The 20257-nt window shown below is 65.2% G+C and overlaps 2 protein-coding genes and 1 long non-coding RNA gene across 20 annotated transcripts; 2 read left to right on the top strand and 1 right to left on the bottom strand.

The window, feature by feature from the left end:
- The first annotated feature begins 491 nt into the window (after window positions 1-491).
- On the top strand, window positions 492-4083 carry SMPD5 (sphingomyelin phosphodiesterase 5). 16 transcript variants are annotated; one of them, XR_011421691.1, is made up of 7 exons: window positions 492-2395; window positions 2493-2565; window positions 2822-2962; window positions 3047-3125; window positions 3210-3273; window positions 3348-3483; window positions 3556-4083. XR_011421691.1 is itself a non-coding variant. In XM_023649279.2 (7 exons), exons 1-6 carry the CDS (start codon window positions 1559-1561, stop codon window positions 3476-3478), a joined length of 1347 nt encoding a protein of 448 aa, XP_023505047.1. In that variant the 5' UTR covers window positions 492-1558; the 3' UTR covers window positions 3479-3483; window positions 3556-4083. The 16 variants fall into 16 exon arrangements, 14 of the variants coding, with proteins under 14 accessions (XP_023505047.1, XP_023505048.1, XP_001495992.1 ...); XR_011421692.1 differs by having other exon boundaries at window positions 3593-4083; XM_023649279.2 differs by having other exon boundaries at window positions 3036-3125; window positions 3337-3483.
- OPLAH (5-oxoprolinase, ATP-hydrolysing) lies at window positions 3705-20221 on the bottom strand. Of its 3 annotated transcripts, none has more exons than XM_023649202.2 (27): window positions 18098-20221; window positions 13010-13233; window positions 12745-12936; window positions 12083-12182; window positions 11878-12001; window positions 11593-11788; window positions 11332-11497; window positions 11084-11222; window positions 10938-11005; window positions 10535-10800; window positions 10296-10408; window positions 10034-10204; window positions 9695-9832; window positions 9465-9603; window positions 9230-9342; window positions 8840-8991; window positions 8033-8193; window positions 7850-7951; window positions 7570-7744; window positions 5722-5906; window positions 5442-5588; window positions 5221-5355; window positions 4917-5066; window positions 4641-4798; window positions 4395-4555; window positions 4164-4261; window positions 3705-3914 (listed from the first exon to the last, which is right to left on the bottom strand). In XM_023649202.2, the coding sequence occupies exons 1-27, from the start codon at window positions 20169-20171 to the stop codon at window positions 3768-3770; spliced, it is 5994 nt and encodes a 1997-aa protein (XP_023504970.2). In that variant the 5' UTR covers window positions 20172-20221; the 3' UTR covers window positions 3705-3767. The 3 variants fall into 3 exon arrangements, with proteins under 3 accessions (XP_023504970.2, XP_023504971.1, XP_023504972.1); XM_023649203.2 differs by lacking the exon at window positions 18098-20221 and adding an exon at window positions 13768-13900; XM_023649204.2 differs by lacking the exon at window positions 18098-20221 and adding an exon at window positions 13344-13650.
- Window positions 16274-17470, top strand: LOC138915620 (uncharacterized). The gene is made up of 2 exons (XR_011421694.1): window positions 16274-16391; window positions 17088-17470. It is a non-coding gene; the product is annotated as an uncharacterized lncRNA (long non-coding RNA).
- Window positions 20222-20257: the final 36 nt, after the last annotated feature.

Raw genomic sequence — 20257 nt, forward strand, 5'->3', positions numbered from 1 at the left:
AGGGCGGAGGTGGGATGGGGATAGGATGGCACCGGAGGTGACCTGCAGCCTCAGTGGGGAAGGGGTTGTGGATGGTGCAGGAAGCTAAGGGGTGCAGTCGTGCCTGCAAGGGCAAGCGCAAGGAGAGAAGGGCAGTGTGAGGAAACCCACAGAATGGCCTCTGGCCCACAAAGGGGAAAGGAGAGGACCTGGCTGAGGAGGGGGCAGAGGCTGGAGCTGCCATGGGAAGTGGGAGTGTGTCAGCAACCAGGAGAGGTGAGGGGAGGAGAGGGTTGTAGGGTGTACTGGAGCCCTCTGACTCCAGAGCTCCCTGCCTCTCTGCCCTCCCTATTCCCAGGCCTGCTACTTCAGGGGGATCCAGCCAGACCCCTGGGAAGAGCAGGCAAGGACTCTACATACAGATACGTGGAAATCTATGGATAGAGACTCCCAGCTCTGTCCACAGCAAGACCAATCAGGAGCAATGAACACACTCAGCACCAGACTTGATTTCTAAAGGGGATCAGGGATTCTTAGAAAACTGGAGGGGGAGGGCAGAAGCCCCTCCACCTCCCTGCCAGCAGGGGTGAAGGGCAACCCCCACCCAAACTCCAGGGCACTTTAAGAGCCCGTGGCAGCAGCTGTAGGGACTAGTTCACAGTTAGAATTAGAAAGGTGGGGCCGCAGCGCCTGAGGGAGTGCAAGGCCAATCGGTCCTGGGAATCACAGGAGCGGTGCGAGAGAGGGCTCCGCGGAGGGGGAGCTGCCTTCCACGTGGCTCTCGTGCCGTGCCGGGGGGAGGGGGGGGGGAGGGCAGCGGCTGCTCGGGGGCCGAACCAACAACGGTCCCTTCCCCCCAGACTGGAAGCTCCTTGGTGTAGGGTCACAGAGCGGTCACCACTGCGGGCACGGCCTTCGGGGGTGCTCTGCGGAGCGCTGAGTGGGTGGCTGGTCAGTCCACTCCGAAGCCGTCTCTCATCTGGGGACGTGTCTTTGAACTCAGGTGCTGGACATCGCAGCGCCAGAAGGAGACGGGTGGGGGTGGGGTAGATCCCGCGGTCTTGGCAGCAGGAGCGCCCGGGCAATTGCACGCTGACCTGCGGGAGGGAGGGACGGAGCGGGACGCAGCGCACCGCACTGCCCTCGCCGGCGCTGCACCTGCCCGCATTGAAAAAAGTCGCCCTCCACTTGGTGCCGGCGAAACCCCAGTCGCCGCTCGCGTCGGACAGCTCTGGGGGTTCTCCCTGCGGCCTTCGGGGGAGGACGGGGCGTGGCAGGGGACCTGGGACGGGACTGCGACGCCAGGGTCCCTTTCGCTTTCGCTTTGTTTTCTCCAACGGCGGCCGAGGCTCCGCGCCGGCGAGGAGAGGGCGGCTTCCCGGAAGCTGCCGACTGTGCCCGCGCCCGCGCCCCCAGGCTCGCGGGCACACCGCTTTCCCGGCTCCGCGCGCAGATTGCGCCACGTGGCCTTGACCCCTGTACTCCCCGGCAGCTCCTGCGGACGCCTCGACAAGTCGACTCGCACGCTGGAAGTGAATGAGTTGCCGGGTCGCCCCGCGACCTGGAAGCCCCCCACGTCATGCAATCCCCGCCCGACTGGCCCCCGAAGCCCGGCGCCCTACGGCCCTCGCCCTTCCCGCACCCTGTGCTGGACATCCTCCACGGCCTAGCCTGCGCGCTGCTCTTCCCAGCCTACTGGATCCTGGACCAGCTGCTGGGCTTCTGGGCGCGGGCGACGCGCCGGAGTGGCCTGAGGTGGCTGAGAGCAGTGGCGGGCGTCGGTGCGTCTCTGCTGCTGCTGCCGCTGCTGCTGCTCGTCGGCCTGCCCCTGGCACTGCCGGGCTTCTTGCTTTGGCTGCTGCTGCAGGCCTGGCGCCGCCCCTTCTGTTACCAGCCCCCTCCGGAGTGCTGGACGCCCCCCACGCCCTGGCGACCCCCAGCTGAGCCCGCGCGCTGCTTCGGCTTCCTCAGCGCCAACCTGTGTCTGCTCCCCGACGGGCTGGCGCGCTTCAGCAACTTGCAGCACAGCCAGCGGCGGGCCGAGGCCTTGGGCGCCGTGCTGCTCGCCGGTCTGCGTTCCTCGCGCTATGGGGCTACTGGCTGCAGCTCGCCAGGGCCAGAGGCGCCGTCTGGGGTGCTGATAGCCGCGGTGCCGGCGGGTCTGGACTTCGTGTGCCTACAGGAGGTGTTCGATCTGCGCGCGGCGCGCAGACTGGTAAACTGCCTGGCGCCCAATCTGGGCCCGGTGCTGTACGACGTGGGCACGTTCGGCCTGCAGCCCGGGCCGCACCTCAAGCTGCTAGGCAGCGGGCTGCTGCTGGCCTCGCGCTACCCGCTGCTGCGCGCCGCCTTCTGGTGTTTCCCCCATGCGCGTCGCGAGGACGCGCTGGCCTCCAAGGGACTGCTTTCCGCACAGGTACCAGCCCACTGGCCGCCGCGCTCCCTGGCCGGGGAGGGGGCGGGGCGTGGGGTGGAAGCGGCGAGGGTTGCTGGGGCCGTCCGTGGTGTTGCAGGTACAACTGGGCATCCTAGATGGGCGACGCGTCGTGGGCTTCCTGCATTGCACGCACTTGCATGCGCCGAATGGTGAGCCTGGCAGCCGGGACCCACGGCAGGTGGGCAGGAAGTCCCGCCTCTCTCTCCGCGGCAGCGGTTCCCAACCTCCATTGCTCCTCTCCCCATTTGTTCTGTACCCCAGGCTCCGCGAGCCCCTTGGAGGGCCTGGGTGGGCTCACAAATCAGGACCGGGCGGGGCCGGGGGAGGGCTGCGGCCGCGCATCCAGGATGCGGACTGGCACCCTGGGCTGACCCATCCTTGCCTCACCCTCTCCCCCACCCCCAGAGGATGGGCCCTTGCGCTGTCAACAGCTCACGCTGCTGCTAGACTGGGCCGAGCAGTTTGAGGCCGAGAGCCGTCAGAGCGACGAAGCCGTGGCCTTCAGCGTGCTGCTGGGGGACCTGAACTTCGACAACTGCTCACCAGGTAAGCGGAGGCTGCTGCAGAGCGTGGCCGCGCGGCCTGGCCCCGCCCACCCAGCGCCGGTTTTCCTCCCCAGACCATGCGCAGGAGCAGAAGCACCAGCTCTTCAGCCGCTTCCAGGACCCCTGCCGGCTGGGCACGCGCCGGGAGCAGCCCTGGGCCGTGGGTACGGCACCGGGGTGGGGGATGGACATAGGGAGGGATCCACGGCCGAGGCTCCCGCTGATACTGCCCTCCCACGCCCTCACAGGAACTATACTGAACGCCTCCACGCTCTGCCACTCGGTGGCCTGCTCCCCGGAGATGCTGAGGAGGTGAGTGGCAACCTGGGGGCCAGACACCGCCTAGAACGAGAGTGCCCTAGCCTTGTGACACAGCCCCTCCTCAGGGCCCTGGAGCAGAAGGAAGGGCGCCGTCGCTACCTGGCAGGCCCTCCCAGCGGAAGCCACCGGGCTAAGCCCTGGAAGGGGCGGCGCGTGGACTACATCACGTATCGGGGAGTGCCCGGAGGCCCTCTGAGCCCAGTAAGTGGCAGAACTCAGGGCGCCGGGTCAGCTGGCGCTGGGGCAACTCCTCAACCTGACTCCCACCCCCAGGAGGTGGAACAGGTGACATTCAGCACCGCCCTGGCAGGGCTCACAGACCACCTGGCCGTGGGACTTCGGCTCCGAGTTGCGATGTCTTCCTAAGGCAGGCACGATCGACAGGTGCGACGCCGGTGGAAAGACAGACAGGACGCAGAGCATGAGCCTGGCTGGTCGCCGCGGGAACAGGGCGACTTAAGGGATCTTTATTGTGTGGGCTCTCCTCACACAGCCTCCTGGGCTCTGCGGTACTCATAGACGCTGCCGCGCTCAGGGAAGGCTAGAGGCTGCGGGGGCGACCCGGGTGGTGGGGCGGGGTCCTCCGGGTCCCCGTAGCCCCCGCCGCCTGGTGTGTGGAGGCAGAATACGTCCTGTGGAGCAGAGGGCCAGGTTCAGCGCGGGCATGGCGCCCGCCCTTCCTCCCGCTACAGCCCCATCCCCCACCGAGGCAGCGCACCCAGGGCGGCAGGCCCGGACCACCGAGGCGCGGTGCGCAGCCCCCTGTTCTCCAGGAGCCAAATTAAACTCAGTCTCTGGTTATTTTTGCAACTCTGTTCACCCTCTGAGGGACAGGGGCCGCTGGGGGTGGGCGATGGGACGAGCCAGGCTGCAATCCTTACCCCGGGATACACGGACACCGACGTCTTCCCGCCCAGATTCACAGTCCGGCCGTCCTTGCGGATCAGCAGGTTTAGGCCACGGGCGCCGGGCTCACCCCCTGAGTGAAGAGGCGAGGTGCGGAGAGAAAAGGAAGGGAGAGACTTGGGGGGGAGATGGGGCGGAGGGTGGGGAACAGACGCGGCCAGGATGGGGAAGAGAGACGGCAATGGGAGGGGAAGGGAGCCGCTCACCGCGGAGTCCGTAAGGCCGGAAGGCGCGGCGCTCGGTCAGCACAGACAGCAGCGCCTCCTCGCGAAAGAGCAGCTCCCGGACGACACCATCGCCACCCCGGAAGCGGCCGCGGCCCCCGGACCCCAGCCTCAGCTCGAAGCGGCGCAGGATGACCGGATACCTGCGCGGGCCAGGGGCTCAGAGCGGCCCGCCACGGTCGCGCCCCTGGCCCCCGTCCCCAGCCTGCCCCCGCCCGCGCCGCTCACCTGCTCTCCAGGATCTCGGGGTCGGTGATACGCGTGTTGGTCATGTGGCTGTGCACGCCGCTGCGCCCGTGCCAGCCGGGTCCCGCGCCTGCGCCGCCCGCCACCGTCTCGTAGTAGCCCATGTGGTCGTTGCCCAGGGTCACGTTGTTCATGCAGCCCTGGCAGGGGCAAGCAGCCGCTGCGCTCAACTGGAGGGCACTCGCTCCCTGCCAACCCCTGCCGGCGCCCCTCCCCCCACCCAGAGCGCGACGGAGTGGCGCCCACCCGCTCGCGCACCTGGGAGGCGGCGCAGGCCCCGAAGGCCCCCAGGATGACGTCCACCACGCGCTGCGACGTGAGCACGTTGCCGCCCACCACGGCTGCTTCAGGGGACGGGTCCAGGATGGAGCCTCTAGGAATCACGACGCGCACCGGCGCCAGGCAGCCCTAGGGGGGCAGGGGCTAGCTCTCAGGGCAATTGGGAGACATACGTCCCCATTCCATCAGCGGCCCTAGGATCAGTCCATTATTGAGTGGTTGGGCTGGGGACCAGGGGCTGGGGTGGACCTACTGTTCTCGCACACAGCACACCCCTGCGCACCTGGTTGAGCGGGATGTCACGGCCCACCAGACAGCGCAAGCAGTAGATGAGGGCGGACAGCGTGATGGCCCGCGGCGCGTTGAGGTTGCCGAACACCTCGGGCCCGGTGCCGCTGAAGTCAAAGACGGCGCTGCCCTGCCCACCGCGAGGGGAGGGGAGAGGTCGTCACCAGCCAGGCGCACGCCCCTGACGCCCCAGGAGGCCTCACCCCGCAGCCTGACCTGACTCAGGTTGATCTGCACGCGGAGTCGGATGGGGGAACCGTCGTCCATGTGGTCCTCCGCAGACACCTCCAGGGGCAGCCCCCGGGCCTGCCGGGAGGTTCCAAAGGCCCGGAGCATGTCCCGCACAGCCAGCTCAGCGTTTGCCTGGGAGGGAGTATGTTCAGCGGCAGCCATGCTACCTTCCAGGTGGGCCAGGTACCCCCCTGGCTCCCTGACCAGCTGTGTGGGGGCAAGCACAGAGCTGCTCCCGTCCTCCCGCCCCCCCTCCCAGGCCCACCTGAATATGGCCCATGTAGGCCTGCACCACGTCCAGGCTGTACTGCCCGATGAGCTCCCCCACCAGCTGGATGCCCTTCTGGTTGGCTGCCACCTGGGCACGGAGATCTGACAGGTTGTCATGCAGGTTCCGTGTCCCACTGCAGCCGGGAATCTTGCCTGGCGCCCGCAGGGCCTCAGTTACCGCTGGATGAACGGGGTCACCTTGAGCACCCTCCAAGCCCCGGGACCACCTGGTGCTCTGCTGCACACCGATGCATCTCCACTGGGCACTGCAGGCCCCACAGGTTGGCCCTTCACTGGCTCTCCACAATTCTGCTGACTCCAGCACCCCCCAAATTCCCAGCCTCCCCCTATCTGCTGAACATTCTTCTCACACCCCAGCCCCATGAGCACCCAGGGCTTTGCCTGTGACCTCACAGGAGCTGGAGGTGCCTGGGAGGGGGGCCAGGAGATCTGTCTCTTACCAAACCCTCCTCCCTCCTTCTTTCCTCCTGCCCTGCCTCCCCACCACCAGTCCCGCTCCCTCCTGCTTTTTCCAGGCCTCCCTCTCCTCTCCCAGGAGAAAAACCGCTCCCTTGACCCTCCCCCACTCACACTGCCTCACACTATGGCCTCCCACTGGCTCCCACAGCCAGCTGCTTGGAAAGAGCATCAACCTGGCTGTCTGTGCCCACCCACCAACAGGTCTGGGACAAGGCCTCCATCCTATAGCAAGTAGAGTAGGTCCTGGCCCCAGGGACCACTCTCCACTTCAGGAAAGCCCCTCTCCTTAGTCTGGGTCATGGTTCTCTCTGAGGCTCCTTGGCCACTGGGTCTTCCACCACGTGCCATGCGCCTGTACATGTCCCTCCCATGATCCCTGCCCCCTGCCCCCACCCCACATTGACCAAGGGAGCAGCCAAGCCTAGGTCACTCTATTTGTGTTCTCGGCACCCACAGTGCCTATGGCTCTGTTACCGCATGCTCCACCCTGCTCATGTCACCTCCTCTCACTCTGGGATGCCCCCTGGGCTCCCAGATCCCTGCAGCCTCAGACCAGCTCTGTATTTATGCTTCCCCTACCCCCAGGCTCCACCACAGCTTCTGTCCGACCTTCCCTGCAGCTGCCCTGTGCCCTCTCAGTGCCAGAGCCTCCATCCTCCAGCTGTCCAAACTTGACTCCTCGCCCTTGCCCCCAAATCCTGTCAAGTACCAACCCTGACCTCCAAACAACTGTCCCCAGTCCACCTTGCTGCCTAGCTTGAGGCTCAGCATCATCCAGAGTGCCTGCAGCTGCCTCACCCCACTCTCCTCACCTGGCCTCCAGGCCACCCTCAGACCCCCTGTCCATTCTGCACACAAGCAGGGGGCTCTCATGGTGCATAGGCAGACCAGCGCGGTCCAGCTGAAGCCCTTCACAGCCGCCCTGTTGCCCCACCACCCAATCACTTGGGCCCAGGAGAGCTCTCCAAGAGCCTGCAACCCTTGGCCCCACTGTTTCTCTGCTGCCCTCAGACCAAGTGCAAACCCAGTACAGACCGTAAACACCACCAGCAGCTGCCCAGCTTCAAATAGGCCGCTCCCTCTCCTGCACCCAGCCCCTTGGGTATCCTGGCCAACTCCCCACCCCAAAACTACTGAGGCCTTCCTGGGCCCAAGCAGAACTCATCTCAGCCACTCTGATCATCTCTTGAGAGGTGATCTGCAAGCTCCCTGTGGGGTCCCTGCCTGGCTCCCCCGGCCTCGAGGCAGGCCTGGGCCAATGCGCTGCGTCCCAGCATCTGGACCGGCCTAGCTGTAGGCAGTAGCCATGTCTACCAGCTCACTGAATCCACCCCCACCAGTCCCCAGCCCCACTCCCACTCACCCTCCTCCTGGAAGACGCCCCCCTGGACGAGTTTAAAGGACAGAAAAACAGCGCCCTCCTGCTGCAGCGTGGTGGAGTGGGGGGGCATGGAGCCTGGTGTGATGCCCCCAATGTCTGCATGGTGCCCACGGCTGGCCACGTAGAACACAGGCCTCGTCTGACCCGGCCAAAACACCTAGGGGTGGAGAGCAACAGTCAGCTGGTCGGCTGCCCTGTGCCCCCAGGTACTCAGGCATCAGCTGGTCGGCCCGCCTCTTGGGTTCCCAGGCAGCATCCTCACCGGTGTGATGACAGTCAGGTCGGGCAGATGGCTGCCTCCTGCGCTGGGATGGTTGCTCAGCAGCACGTCACCAGGGTGGAGATCAGCCCCCAAGTGCTGGATCTGAAGCCAGAAAACAGGTAGAGTAGGGAGGGGGCGGGAAGGGGGCAGGGTAAGGAAGGCAGGGAGAGGGACCCAGCGAACCTGGAACTGCACCGTCTCCTGCATGGCGCCCAGGTGCACAGGGATGTGGGGGGCGTTGGAGACCAGCCCCCCATCGGGCCCGAAGAGGGCGCAGGAGAAGTCTAGGCGCTCCTTGATGTTGGTGGAGATGGCTGTGCGTTGCAGGATGCGGCCCATCTGCTCTGGGGACACAGAGTGACCAGGCGCTCGCTGGCCCCGCCCCACCCACAGCACAACCCAGGATACAGAGAGGCAGCACCTGCCACCTTCAAGGCCCCTGAGGCCCAGACCCAGGGCCCACTGGTAGCCATGGCCCATCTGGACACAGTGAGACCGTGGCCAGGCCAAGTCTTGCCTGTGTGAGGGGCACCCCCTTTGTCCCCACCCCTGCCTGGAGCCCCAGCAAGAACCTGGTGCCCCACATTAGCCCTCTGCCCTGCCTAGCACAGTAAGAACCTGGAGCCGAGGCACAGGCTTCGAGCCCCTCAGGAAGCCCCCGGCCTAACCCTGACAGATGGCTTCACTGTGCTGAGCCTGTTTCCTGTTCACAGACAGTTGGCAATCCCAGAGCACAGGGCTGCCAGTAGGAAAAAGGCACCACCCTGCCCAAGGCCAGCTGGTACAGCAGGGCTGTGCCATCCCAGGGCCAGGGCCACACTGCCCACCCTGTTGCCAGCAGGGACTCTGCTTCTGCCCCTTCCCCGGGGTCACACTTTCTCTGCACACCCCTGCCAGCCACACCACCTGTGCCTACCTCTGCCCAACATGCAGACCCCTCCACCCTACACCACAGCTGGGCTGTGGGGAAGGACAGTGGCAGCCACTCACCAGCAATGCTCATGAAGCGGTGCGAGAAGATGGACAGCTGAATGGGGTCAAGCTGGGTGCCCACTGTGCTGGGGGCCTCGGCCCCCACAGAGATCCGGATGTCCCCAGTCTCAGTCACCTCTGCCTGGCAGCCTGGTTCCACCAGGATGGTGCTGGGGCAGGGGTGCAGAGGGGATGGAGGGACCAGGCCAGACCCCTGTTCGCAACCAGGGACCCCACACCCCCAGGCTGTGGGACACCCCAACCACGATGAGACCTCAGAGTTCTTCAGACTCCTGCATCCTTGGGCCTGAGAGCCCCCCACCAGGGCCCCACAGCTCACCCAGGCCCCAGCAGCTGTGGCCTCAGCCCTCACCCCCATGGCCCCACCCTGGTCAGGCCTTGGCCCACCTGTTGCTATCGATGACGAGGCAGGGCCCCTGAAGCTTGTGCCCATAGCCCAGCTCTCCCAACAGGTACACGGGGGTCTCCTGGTAGCCCCCCTCAAAGTAGCACTGGGTCATCTGAGGAAGGTGTGGGGGGGTTGAGGTTCCTAGGTCCAGCACCCTCCCTGGGTCTCTCCCTCCACACTTGTCCCCGTGTCCATTGTGGGTGTGGGTGGGTGGGCATAGAGAGGGCCACCAACCTTGTCTACCCGGGGAGGCCCAGTCTGGGCTTTGGTGACATCCTCAAGACGGAGGCCGCTGCGGCCGGTGCCCCTCACCCGCACGTCGTCCACCACCACTGGCCGCTCAGGGATGATAAAGCCAAATTCCCTCATGTATCTGCATACCCAAGGGCCCCGAGGGAGCCGTCAGGGAGAGGTGGCCAGGCCGCAGGCCACCCCCAGGGCTCCCAGATGCAGAATTTGCATACCTCTCCACAAAGGCTGCCCCGAAGTCACCAGCGCGAGGGGAGCGGGCAGTGGCCGGATGCTGGTGGGCCGACACCATCAGAGCACAGTCCGTGCCCTGGTAGCGCAGGTGCAGGAAGCTCTCAGTGCTGATCTGGGACCTGTAGTGGGCAGGTGGGGCACTCACACAGGGCGCCCCGCAGGACCCGTCCTGCCTCCTGCAGTACTCGGAGCCCAGCCCTCGCTGACCACCACCCGAAGGGGCCCAGCACCATCTGGGAGGCCAGGAGGTAAACCCGCCCAGGGGGTGGCTGGGATGCTGCGAGCCCTCTGCCCAGCCCGGCCCACCCCCAGAGCCCCACCTGGGGAATCCCTGGGCCCGCAGGGCATCCACACACTGCTCCTCCAGGCGGCTCAGCCTCTGGTCCAGCTGCACAAAGGTCTCGGGCACATAGGGCAGGGAGCAGGGCTCCTGCGCCTCATGAACCACATCCGCCAGGGCCAGCCCCAGTGCTGACAGCAGCCCACTGTGTCTACAGGGACAGGGGCCACCTGACGATGAGGGTGAGGGCACCTCTCAAAGCCAGCCCCACTCCAGGACATGTGCACGAGGCCTAGACACACCTGTGAATGTGCACAGTGTCCATGCCCAGAGCCCGGGCGATGGCACAAGCATGTTGCCCGCCAGCTCCTCCGAAGCAAGCCAGCACATGGGCCGAGGGGTCGTGTCCTCGTGCCTGGGGAGCCAGAAGGGGTCAGGAGCCTACCCTACCTTGTCTGGCCCCCCACCCCTCGCCCCTGTTGGGTTTCCTGAGTGGGAGGTGTGGGGTTGGGGGCAGGGCTGGAGGGCAGGGCAGGCATACCTGCGTGAGTGCGCGGATGGGCCGGCACATGGCCTCGTTGGCCACACGCACAAACCCCATGGCCACCTCCTCCAGGCTCAGCGGAGAAGCCGGGCAAGGCCCATTGGTCAGGAAGCTGTTGACTTCGACGGCCACAGCCTCCAGGGCCTTTCGGGAGGCCTCAGGGGACAGTGGCTGGTCCTCTCCCGGCCCAAAAATGCAGGGGAAGGAGGCAGGTAGCAGACGACCCAGGACCAGATTAGCATCCGTCACTGTCACAGGGCCCCCTGGGAGGTGTGCACAGTGTGGAGGTTGTGGGCTGGAGGCAGCAGACCAGGAGTGGGCAGTGGGGGCAGGAGTGAAGGGCCAGGGTGGGCCTGGGCAGCGTAGGAAGGGACCTGGCAGGGAAGATACCAGCTCTTACCTTTGCGGTAGCAGGCGGGCCCAGGGTGGGCTCCTGCTGACTCAGGCCCCACCACGAAGAGGCCAGACCTTGGGAGAGGAAGGACTGGAATTAGAGGTGGGTTGGGAGGGCTGGGGGTCCCTGCCCAGGTAAGTGGGGGGGCTGACCTGAAAAAGAGGCGAGAGCCCCCACCAGCTGCCACTGTGTTAATGTCCAGCTGGGGGGCCTGGAGGGTGACACCGGCTGTGCTGGCCTCAAAGACATGCTCAAATTCCCCAGCGTAGCGGCTCACATCAGTGGACGTGCCTGGGGGGTTGGCAATGGGTAGTAAGGAGTCACCTCACAGACTAGATGCCCGGCACTGCCCAGCTCGGCAGCTGAGCCTCCCCCGGACCCCACCCTTCAGCCCTCATACCTCCCATGTCAAAGCCGATGACAGGCTGGCCGCCCTCCACCCTGTAGGTGGTGGCTGAATAGCCAACCACACCCCCAGCAGGGCCGGAGAGCACAGCGCGGGAGCCGCTGAAGGAGTCCATGGGCGCCAGGCCGCCATCGGAGCGCATGAACAGCACCTGCACATCCTGTGGGCAGGCGAGTGGGCAGTGAGGGGCTGGGCAGGCAGGGGGCCTCCCCTGCAGGGTGGGGGCACTGGGAGCGGGCAGGCAGGGGGCCTCACCTTGAGCTGGCCCTGGAAGCCGCGACGGAAGCCCTGCACATAGCGCTGGATGGTGGGTGTGAGGTAGGCGTCGGCACAGGCCGTGTGCCCCCGAGGCACGATGCGCACCATGGGCATGGCCTCCGAGGACAGTGACACGTGTGTGAAGCCCAGCTCCCGGGCCAGTGCGCCCACCTGCTGCTCATGCTGGGCCCACCTACAACAAGAACCCAGCAAGACTGCGCTTCACAGCCCCAGCCTACTGCCCTCCGCCCACCGCTCACAGCCCCCAGCCAGCCCACTTACGTGTAGGAGTGCATGAGCACCACGGCCAGGCTGCGGATGCCTCGGGACAGGAGCCCCTCCAGCTTCCCACGTAGGCCCCCTAGGTCTACGGGCTGCTGCACCTCCAGCAGGTCCCCCGTGCAGCCTGCAGGAAGTCCATCGGCAGGCTGTCAAAGGCCCATCAGGGCCTGCTGCCCCCTTACCCCAATACTGGAGGCATCTGCACCTTTGACGGGCGTCCCAGTGCCAGGCTCCCCGCGATACAGCACCACACGCTCGTCCACCTCCAGCACCTCTTCGTACAGCACCTCGGGCATGGGCACGGCCTGGGGGCAGGCAGAGGCTCAGAGGAGGCCAGGCCTGAGGGTCCTTGCTGGGGTCCTGCATGGGTGGGGCAGTGCAGGCGAGGGGATGTGTCCCAACAGGCCAGTCAACAGGCCCAGGAGACACAGTCAACTGGGAGGCCTAAGCAAGGCCCACCCAGGAGGAGGCTCTCTGTCCCCAGGCATCCGAGTCCAGCTAACTGCCCGGCCCACCACGAGAGCAGCTCCTTCCCAGGACTCAGCAGTGGGGGTGGAGATGGGAGTTGGGGGGTGGGGGAAGGCAGAGGTGAGAGTAGGCTCCCACTCCTCACCCTGAGTAGGCTGGCTTAGGCTGCCCCACACCTGAGGTCCAGAACGTGGCAGACAGGAACAGACAACATGTGACCACTCTGAGCACTGGGGGAACACAGTGTCCCCTACGAGTGCCCGGAACCTCCTCTCTACCTCTCAGCTGGTAGCCTTGGGCTGGCACTGAACCTGCCAAAGACCCTCCCCAAAGGGCCAGTGGACCCCTGGGAAAACGCGAGCTGCATGAGCTGCGGCCCGCTGGCAGGGAGGAGCTCACCAAGTCAAAGAGGTCCTCGCGGGCCTGGGTGCCCAGGTGCAGCAGGTCTCGGAAGCCACGTGTCACCAGCAATGCCACCCGCTCCCCTCGCCGCTCCAGTAGTGCATTGGTGGCCACTGTGGTGCCCATGCGGATACTGGCAATGCGACTGGTGTCCAGTGGCCGGTCCCTTGGCAACAGCACACCCCCCTCCTGGGAACCACGTGGTCAGCGTCAGGCCTCTGGCCCAGGGGTCCCTCCCCACCCCCGGATCTGCCCTGGTCACCTGCTCTAGGATTCGGCGGATGCCCTCAGTAGGTGCGTCCACATAGTTGGCAGGATCCTCCGAAAGCAGCTTCAAGACCCTCACGTGTCCCCCTGGACACTGAGCAAAGACGTCAGTGAAGGTGCCTCCACGGTCAATGGCAAAATGGAAGCGCCCCTCAGGGTTGCCCATGATGACAGGGCTGGAGTCCAGCAGTGACTCCTCAGCCTGCAGTCCTGGAAGAACTGGACAGAAGCAGCCGGTCAGCGGAGGGCCTGGGGGTCCTCCACATTTGGGCAGCCCTGGGCAGAGCTAGGACGGGGAGAGGATGGGAGGTTCCAGGTTCAGAACGGACCCTGGGCAGAGCGAGAGCTTCAGGACTCGCTCAGAGGGCAGCCTGAGGCGGGGCCAGAGCTGGGGAAAACAGGGCGCCGAGCGCCCCACTACCCAGTTCTCAGTGTGCCGCGTTGGGGCGGAAACCCAGGGCCTGGAGCAGGCCTTTCAGAGGTGGAGGCGCCACGGGAGCCCTCAGGCTGGGGGATCCGAACTCTGCTCGCACGAAGAGGCACGGGGGCTGGGGGGCAGGTGAGGGGATTCCCACTTCGCAACCGCTCGACCTTCGCTGCCGGGGGCGCTGGGGACAAGGGGACGGGGCGGAGCCTGAGCAAGGGCGGGGCGGGGCGGGGCGGCGGCCGGGGGTCGGGGAGGAGCGCGCGGTGGGGGGAGTGGAGGCCGCTGGCCCCGGAGACCGGAGGCGGGGGTCCGCGTGCAGGGCCCACCTGGCCGGTCAGCTCCGGGTCGCTCGCCGTCTGTTCGGGCTGCTCTCCCTCCGGGCCCTGCCCGCGCCCGCCCCCAGCCCGGAAGCGGGGCCCGCCCCCCGCACGACCGGTCCCGGCGCGCCGGGCCGTCCCGGTTGCGTCAGGCTCTACCAGCCCGGAGCCGCCTCCTCCCTCCGCCCCCAGCCACCCCGAAGACAGCCGGGGGGCGCCGAGCCGGGCCGGGGGCGTGGGCGGCGGGCGTTCCCAGCCGGAGCCGGGCGGGCGGCGCTGTGCTGATGCAGCCCCGGCTGCTGGCATTTGGGGTCTGCCGGCCGCCAGGCCCTGCGCCGGCCCAGAGCTCGCCAAGCGATGCCCCGAGGCAGGGGGAACAGGCTGCCCCTAAAGAAACAGTAGCCCAGACAAGCTCGGACTGTGCCCTGGCGCAGGGCGGGCTGGAACGGAGGGGCCGGGCGAGCGGGGCTTCTGGAGCGCGCGCCCCGCAGAACCCCTCACTCCCTGCGTGCGCGCCGGCGCCGTGGGCAGGGCCCCTCCACACCACCCACCCTGGGGCCAACCCCGCTGCAGCCAACCGAGGCTCTGAGGGGCAGGACCCTCGTGACACTGGGCTGATGTCCCCAGAGGTCGCGGCCAGTCCCGTGATGATGCGGCGGATAGCTGTCCCTCCCCCGCCTGTTTTCCCCATCGGAGGAAAGCTGCCTGTGTGTGCCCGCGCAGGCTGGGGTGGGTGCGAGCTGTGAGAAGTCTGGAGCAGGCCTTTCCGAGCTCTGAGAGAGAACGGTGGGGAATGGGGTGTGAAGGGGGCTTCATCTAATGTGCCAGACCAAAAAGGCAGACAGGCAGGAGCACCACCTATGCGCTGGGCCCCCACACACACCCCAGGCTTCCTCATTCGCCATGAGCCTTTCCGGCCCTGGAAGCCTGCTTGATCCTGAGATGCCCGCAGGAGGTGGGCTGTGTCACGGGAGTGCAGGCTGCGACAGGGGTCCCCACTGACTGGCGGCCTCCGGCAGCCTCCAGCCTCCTCCTCGGGCCGGCAGGGCCAAAGTGCCCAGTAGCTGGGCCGTGCCACGGGAGTGCCACCTGCTGGGCTCTGGCTGAGAACGCCCACCGCCCCCCCGCCTGGCCCCGATCAGTCGCCAGGCCGTCTTTGGGGTGGCTGGTGGTGGACAGAGAAGGCGGCTCCCTTCAGGTCGAGCCTGTCACAACCGGGGATTAAAGGGCAGATGGGGAATGAAAGGAGATGCGGGTTTGAAGGAACTGGACCAAGCACCTGACTCAGGTCACCACAAGAAAGATAGACATGAGATCTGATGGCTCGAACAGTGCCAGGTTCCGTGAGCTTGACTACCCCCTCACACCCTCTCACTTTGGCCCACGGTCTCCTCCACCAGCCCAGACTTCAGCTGGTGTCTTCCCTCCTCCAGCCCTGCTTGGGCTGAGCATGGTAGACTCTAGCTCCCTAGCACACAGGGATCAGCCCTGGGATCAGGCATATGGGACCCACATCCCCGAGGATGGCCATCACCATGTCCAGATGGCCACCTATCCTGTGGCAGGTGCTTGCCGTGGTACTGCCTCCAGACCCCTAGCCCATCTACCTCCCCCACCACCCTCCCCATCCCTCACGTCCAGCCAGGCCCCTAGACAATCACTGTAGCCAGGAAGTGGCAGCCTTACCTCCACCTGCTCTGAGCAAACCATGAGATGCTGGTCAGTGACCCCACTTCAGCCCAGGGCCCCCATCCTGCAGGCCTCATGGCAACTATGCTGCAACCAGCCCCTCGGCAACATGGCCTCTCCAGCCTGACGCTCAGCTGAAGATCCATCCAGAAAGACTTCCACAACCCCGTCTGCACCCACCCCCACCTGCCATCCTGTACTGGGCCTAGGGCCCTGTGCTCCCGGCCAAGCCCACCTCCCCCCACCCCCACCCCAAGCCTTTTCACTGCCCACAGGCATCACCCTGCCCCCTGCCTGTTTTCACCCCCAAGCTAGTGACCATCAACTCACAATCGCATCTCCCAAAGGCCCTGTCCCCACGCCCCTCCAGGAGCAACCAGGGCTGCTCTGCCCCTCAGGGTGTCCCCTTCCACCTCCAGTCACCCCTGGGCTCTCTTGACCCCCCTCCACTGAAATTGCTCCAAGCAAGACCAACGAAGTCCCACCCAGCTGACCCCGTGCCTGTTCCTCTGGCCGCTGCACACGTCTGCCCGCTCCTCAGTCCGTCTCTGGGAAGCACCTTCTGCTTTGGGCTCCTGACCCTCCTCCCCACCTCCCTCCTGCCAACCTCCTTCACTGCATCTCCCTGAATGATGTGTGTCCTGAGCGCTTCCCCTCGGCTCTGGACTGAATGTGTCTCCCCAAAACTCATGTGTTGAAGCCTCACCCCCAATGTGATGGTGTTAGGAGGTGGGGCCTTTGGGAGGTGACTAGGTCATGAGGGTGGGGCCCTGTGATGGGATTAGTGCCCTTATAAGAAGAGATCTGAGAGCTCGCCCCCTCCCTCCCTCTCTCTGCGCCATGTGAGGACACTGCAGGAAAGTGGCCATCTGTAAACCAGGAAGAGAGCCCTCCCCCAAGAACCACGCCGGCACCCTGACCTCAGACTTCCAGCCTCCAGAACTGTGAGAAATGTTTGTTGTTTAAGCCGCCCAGCCTGTGGTGTCTTGTTATAGTGGCCCAAACTGTCTAAGACACCATCTCTAGTTACTCTCTCCCCTTGGTAATGTCCACAGTCCCTCAGAAGCAGGAACAGAACACAGCTCCAGGCCTGATGTGACCCCAAGCACCCACCTGCCCACACGTGCCTCCCCTTGGCTCTGCATGGCCACAGACATCCCCAAATATGGTGTCTGTTCCCATGAAGCCTGGGGTCACCTCCCAGCCTGCCCATTCCAGGGGCAGCTCCCCACTGGCAGCACTCCAGCCAAACCCTATGAGCTGCCCTTGAGTCCCTCTTTCTCACGCCTGATGAAAATAAGAACAGTAAGAAGTTTTCACATTTTGAGGTATGTGGGGAAGCCATCCTGGTCCAACCCTGATTCGGCCTAAATCGCGTATTTGCATTTAAATATATGTATTTGTATTGTTATGTCAGGTATTTTACGTAAAGGAGGAGCTGTAAGTGCCCCTAGCTGTACGTGTGACCCTTTTCTCCTAAAGACAGTCAGTCAGCGCTCCTATAGTTTTCATTTTGGGGCAAAGCAAGAAGTAAATGCTTTAGATCTGTTAAATATATAAATAAAGTGAATAAAGTTTAGTGTTCTGCATGTAGCATTTGCTAACGAACATAAAAATAGAATGAAAATTGTTTTTCCCAGAACAGCCTGACTTACAGCCCGCCAAACACGCATCGTACAAACATTCTCCCAAAACAAAGAAGGCTGTCGGCAAAGACGGGGATGAACGGCTCCCTCTCTCTGACGCCGATAACAGGACTTGTTTGAAGATAAGCTTTTCTTCCCAGAGAACCAAGGTCAGGTTGACCTGCTGCGTACGTGCTCAACTGCAACAAAACAACTCCTTGGGACTTTGGGGGGAAAAAAATGTATTCTTATCATGCTTGATGTATGTCCTTTGTTCTGAAATGGGATATAGCCACGCTGTGAACCACGCTTCCCTGGCGTGCTTTCTTCCCTGTGGAAGGGGGCACTTCCAGGCTGGTCTTCACATTAGCTCGATAAATATCATTCCATCCTTCTTATCTATAGATTGGTTATTGATTATTTGCATCAACACACCCCAAACCCAACCTTCCAGAAGACCTGTTGTTACTTCAACCTTCAAAATGTACATGCAGAGCCCAACCACTCCTTACTCCTCTGCCCTGGCCAAGCCTGTCACTTCCCACCAGGAGAGGGACCGTGTCCCCAACCCCCATCAGTCAGGGAGCCTGGAGGGCACAGGCCTGAGGGACAAAGCCTGCCCTCAGGCCCTGTCTGACCTGTCAGGCCCTCCTGGTCCTTGCCTGCCCTCCACTTCAGCAACGCTGGCCTCAGTACGGGGCCTCAACACGCCTAACTCACTGCCACTCAGGGCCTGGAAAGCTCCACCCCAGCCTCGCGGCCCCTCACTTCCGTCCAGCTCTGCTCTGATGTCGCTTTCTCAGAGAGGTCACCTTCTCTGAACTGCACCTCCTCAAAGAGCCCCCCAGCTTAGCCCCTCACCCCTCACTTTGCTCTGTACCCTCCGTAGTACCTGCCAGCACCTGACAAGTCACAGCTCTGGGGGAGCAGGAGTTTCCCCACTCTTCAGCGTCTCGGCACAAGCTGAACCAGAGAAGCCCTGTGGGCCCCTGCGAAGAGCCCCCGGGGGCCCTGGCTCTGCTCACCTCTGTCAGCATCCTTGAACTTGATAGTCCTGCGCCGGGACGGCCGGGGGCTGGCAGCAACCTCAGCCAGGAGCCCGGAGCTGCAGAAGCCCAGGCTGCTGCCCCGGTTCCTGAGCACCAGCTTCAGCTCCTGGTTCTCCTGGATGAGCTGCACGAGCCGCCGCAGCTCGTCGTTCTCCTGCGCCAGCCGCTGGGTCTCCTGCCGCAGGCCCTCGTAGCTGCTGAGGAGGGACATGCCCAGCCGCTGGGTCTCCTGCCGCAGGCCCTCGTAGCTGCTGAGGAGGGACATGCCCAGCCGCTGGGTCTCCTGCCGCAGGCCCTCGTAGCTGCTGAGGAGGGACATGCCCAGCCGCTGGGTCTCCTGCCGCAGGCCCTCGTAGCTGCTGAGGAGGGACATGCCCAGCCGCTGGGTCTCCTGCCGCAGGCCCTCGTAGCTGCTGAGGAGGGACATGCCCAGCCGCTGGGTCTCCTGCCGCAGGCCCTCGTAGCTGCTGAGGAGGGACATGCCCAGCCGCTGGGTCTCCTGCCGCAGGCCCTCGTAGCTGCTGAGGAGGGACATGCCCAGCCGCTGGGTCTCCTGCCGCAGGCCCTCGTAGCTGCTGAGGAGGGACATGCCCAGCCGCTGGGTCTCCTGCCGCAGGCCCTCGTAGCTGCTGAGGAGGGACATGCCCAGCCGCTGGGTCTCCTGCCGCAGGCCCTCGTAGCTGCTGAGGAGGGACATGCCCAGCCGCTGGGTCTCCTGCCGCAGGCCCTCGTAGCTGCTGAGGAGGGACATGCGCCAGCCGCTGGGTCTCCTGCCGCAGGCCCTCGTAGCTGCTGAGGAGGGACATGCCCAGCCGCTGGGTCTCCTGCCGCAGGCCCTCGTAGCTGCTGAGGAGGGACATGCCCAGCCGCTGGGTCTCCTGCCGCAGGCCCTCGTAGCTGCTGAGGAGGGACATGCCCAGCCGCTGGATCTCCTGCCGCAGGCCCTCGTAGCTGCTGAGGAGGGACATGCCCAGCCGCTGGGTCTCCTGCCGCAGGCCCTCGTAGCTGCTGAGGAGGGACATGCCCAGCCGCTGGGTCTCCTGCCGCAGGCCCTCGTAGCTGCTGAGGAGGGACATGCCCAGCCGCTGGGTCTCCTGCCGCAGGCCCTCGTAGCTGCTGAGGAGGGACATGCCCAGCCGCTGGATCTCCTGCCGCAGGCCCTCGTAGCTGCTGAGGAGGGACATGCCCAGCCGCTGGATCTCCTGCCGCAGGCCCTCGTAGCTGCTGAGGAGGGACATGCCCAGCCGCTGGGTCTCCTGCCGCAGGCCCTCGTAGCTGCTGAGGAGGGACATGCCCAGCCGCTGGGTCTCCTGCCGCAGGCCCTCGTAGCTGCTGAGGAGGGACATGCCCAGCCGCTGGGTCTCCTGCCGCAGGCCCTCGTAGCTGCTGAGGAGGGACATGCCCAGCCGCTGGGTCTCCTGCCGCAGGCCCTCGTAGCTGCTGAGGAGGGACATGCCCAGCCGCTGGGTCTCCTGCCGCAGGCCCTCGTAGCTGCTGAGGAGGGACATGCCCAGCCGCTGGGTCTCCTGCCGCAGGCCCTCGTAGCTGCTGAGGAGGGACATGCCCAGCCGCTGGGTCTCCTGCCGCAGGCCCTCGTAGCTGCTGAGGAGGGACATGCGCCAGCCGCTGGGTCTCCTGCCGCAGGCCCTCGTAGCTGCTGAGGAGGGACATGCCCAGCCGCTGGGTCTCCTGCCGCAGGCCCTCGTAGCTGCTGAGGAGGGACATGCCCAGCCGCTGGATCTCCTGCCGCAGGCCCTCGTAGCTGCTGAGGAGGGACATGCCCAGCCGCTGGGTCTCCTGCCGCAGGCCCTCGTAGCTGCTGAGGAGGGACATGCCCAGCCGCTGGGTCTCCTGCCGCAGGCCCTCGTAGCTGCTGAGGAGGGACATGCGCCAGCCGCTGGGTCTCCTGCCGCAGGCCCTCGTAGCTGCTGAGGAGGGACATGCCCAGCCGCTGGGTCTCCTGCCGCAGGCCCTCGTAGCTGCTGAGGAGGGACATGCCCAGCCGCTGGGTCTCCTGACGCAGGCCCTCGTAGCTGCTGAGGAGGGACATGCCCAGCAGCGGCGGGCTGCAGCCGCCGACAGTCGGCAGGCGGGCTGGCCAGGGACAGCGGACCCCATCATTGTGAGGTCAGCAGC

Source organism: Equus caballus, chromosome 9 (genome assembly GCF_041296265.1).
Source record: "Equus caballus isolate H_3958 breed thoroughbred chromosome 9, TB-T2T, whole genome shotgun sequence".
NCBI classification, from domain to species: Eukaryota; Metazoa; Chordata; class Mammalia; order Perissodactyla; family Equidae; genus Equus; species Equus caballus.

Bases quoted from the DNA above. Each gene is read 5' to 3' on its own strand.
- OPLAH (XM_023649202.2), bottom strand. From the start codon at position 20,171: ATGTCCCTCCTCAGCAGCTACGAGGGCCTGCGTCAGGAGACCCAGCGG. The intron at 9,604-9,694 runs GTATGCAAATTC...TTGGGTATGCAG, and splicing joins GGGGCAGCCTTTGTGGAGAG to ATACATGAGGGAATTTGGCT. The intron at 8,194-8,839 runs GTGAGTGGCTGC...CTGTGTCCCCAG, and splicing joins CCGCTTCATGAGCATTGCTG to AGCAGATGGGCCGCATCCTG.
- SMPD5 (XM_005613358.4), top strand. From the start codon at position 1,559: ATGCAATCCCCGCCCGACTGGCCCCCGAAGCCCGGCGCCCTACGGCCC. The intron at 2,566-2,821 runs GTGAGCCTGGCA...CCCCACCCCCAG, and splicing joins GCACTTGCATGCGCCGAATG to AGGATGGGCCCTTGCGCTGT. The intron at 3,126-3,209 runs GTACGGCACCGG...ACGCCCTCACAG, and splicing joins GGAGCAGCCCTGGGCCGTGG to GAACTATACTGAACGCCTCC.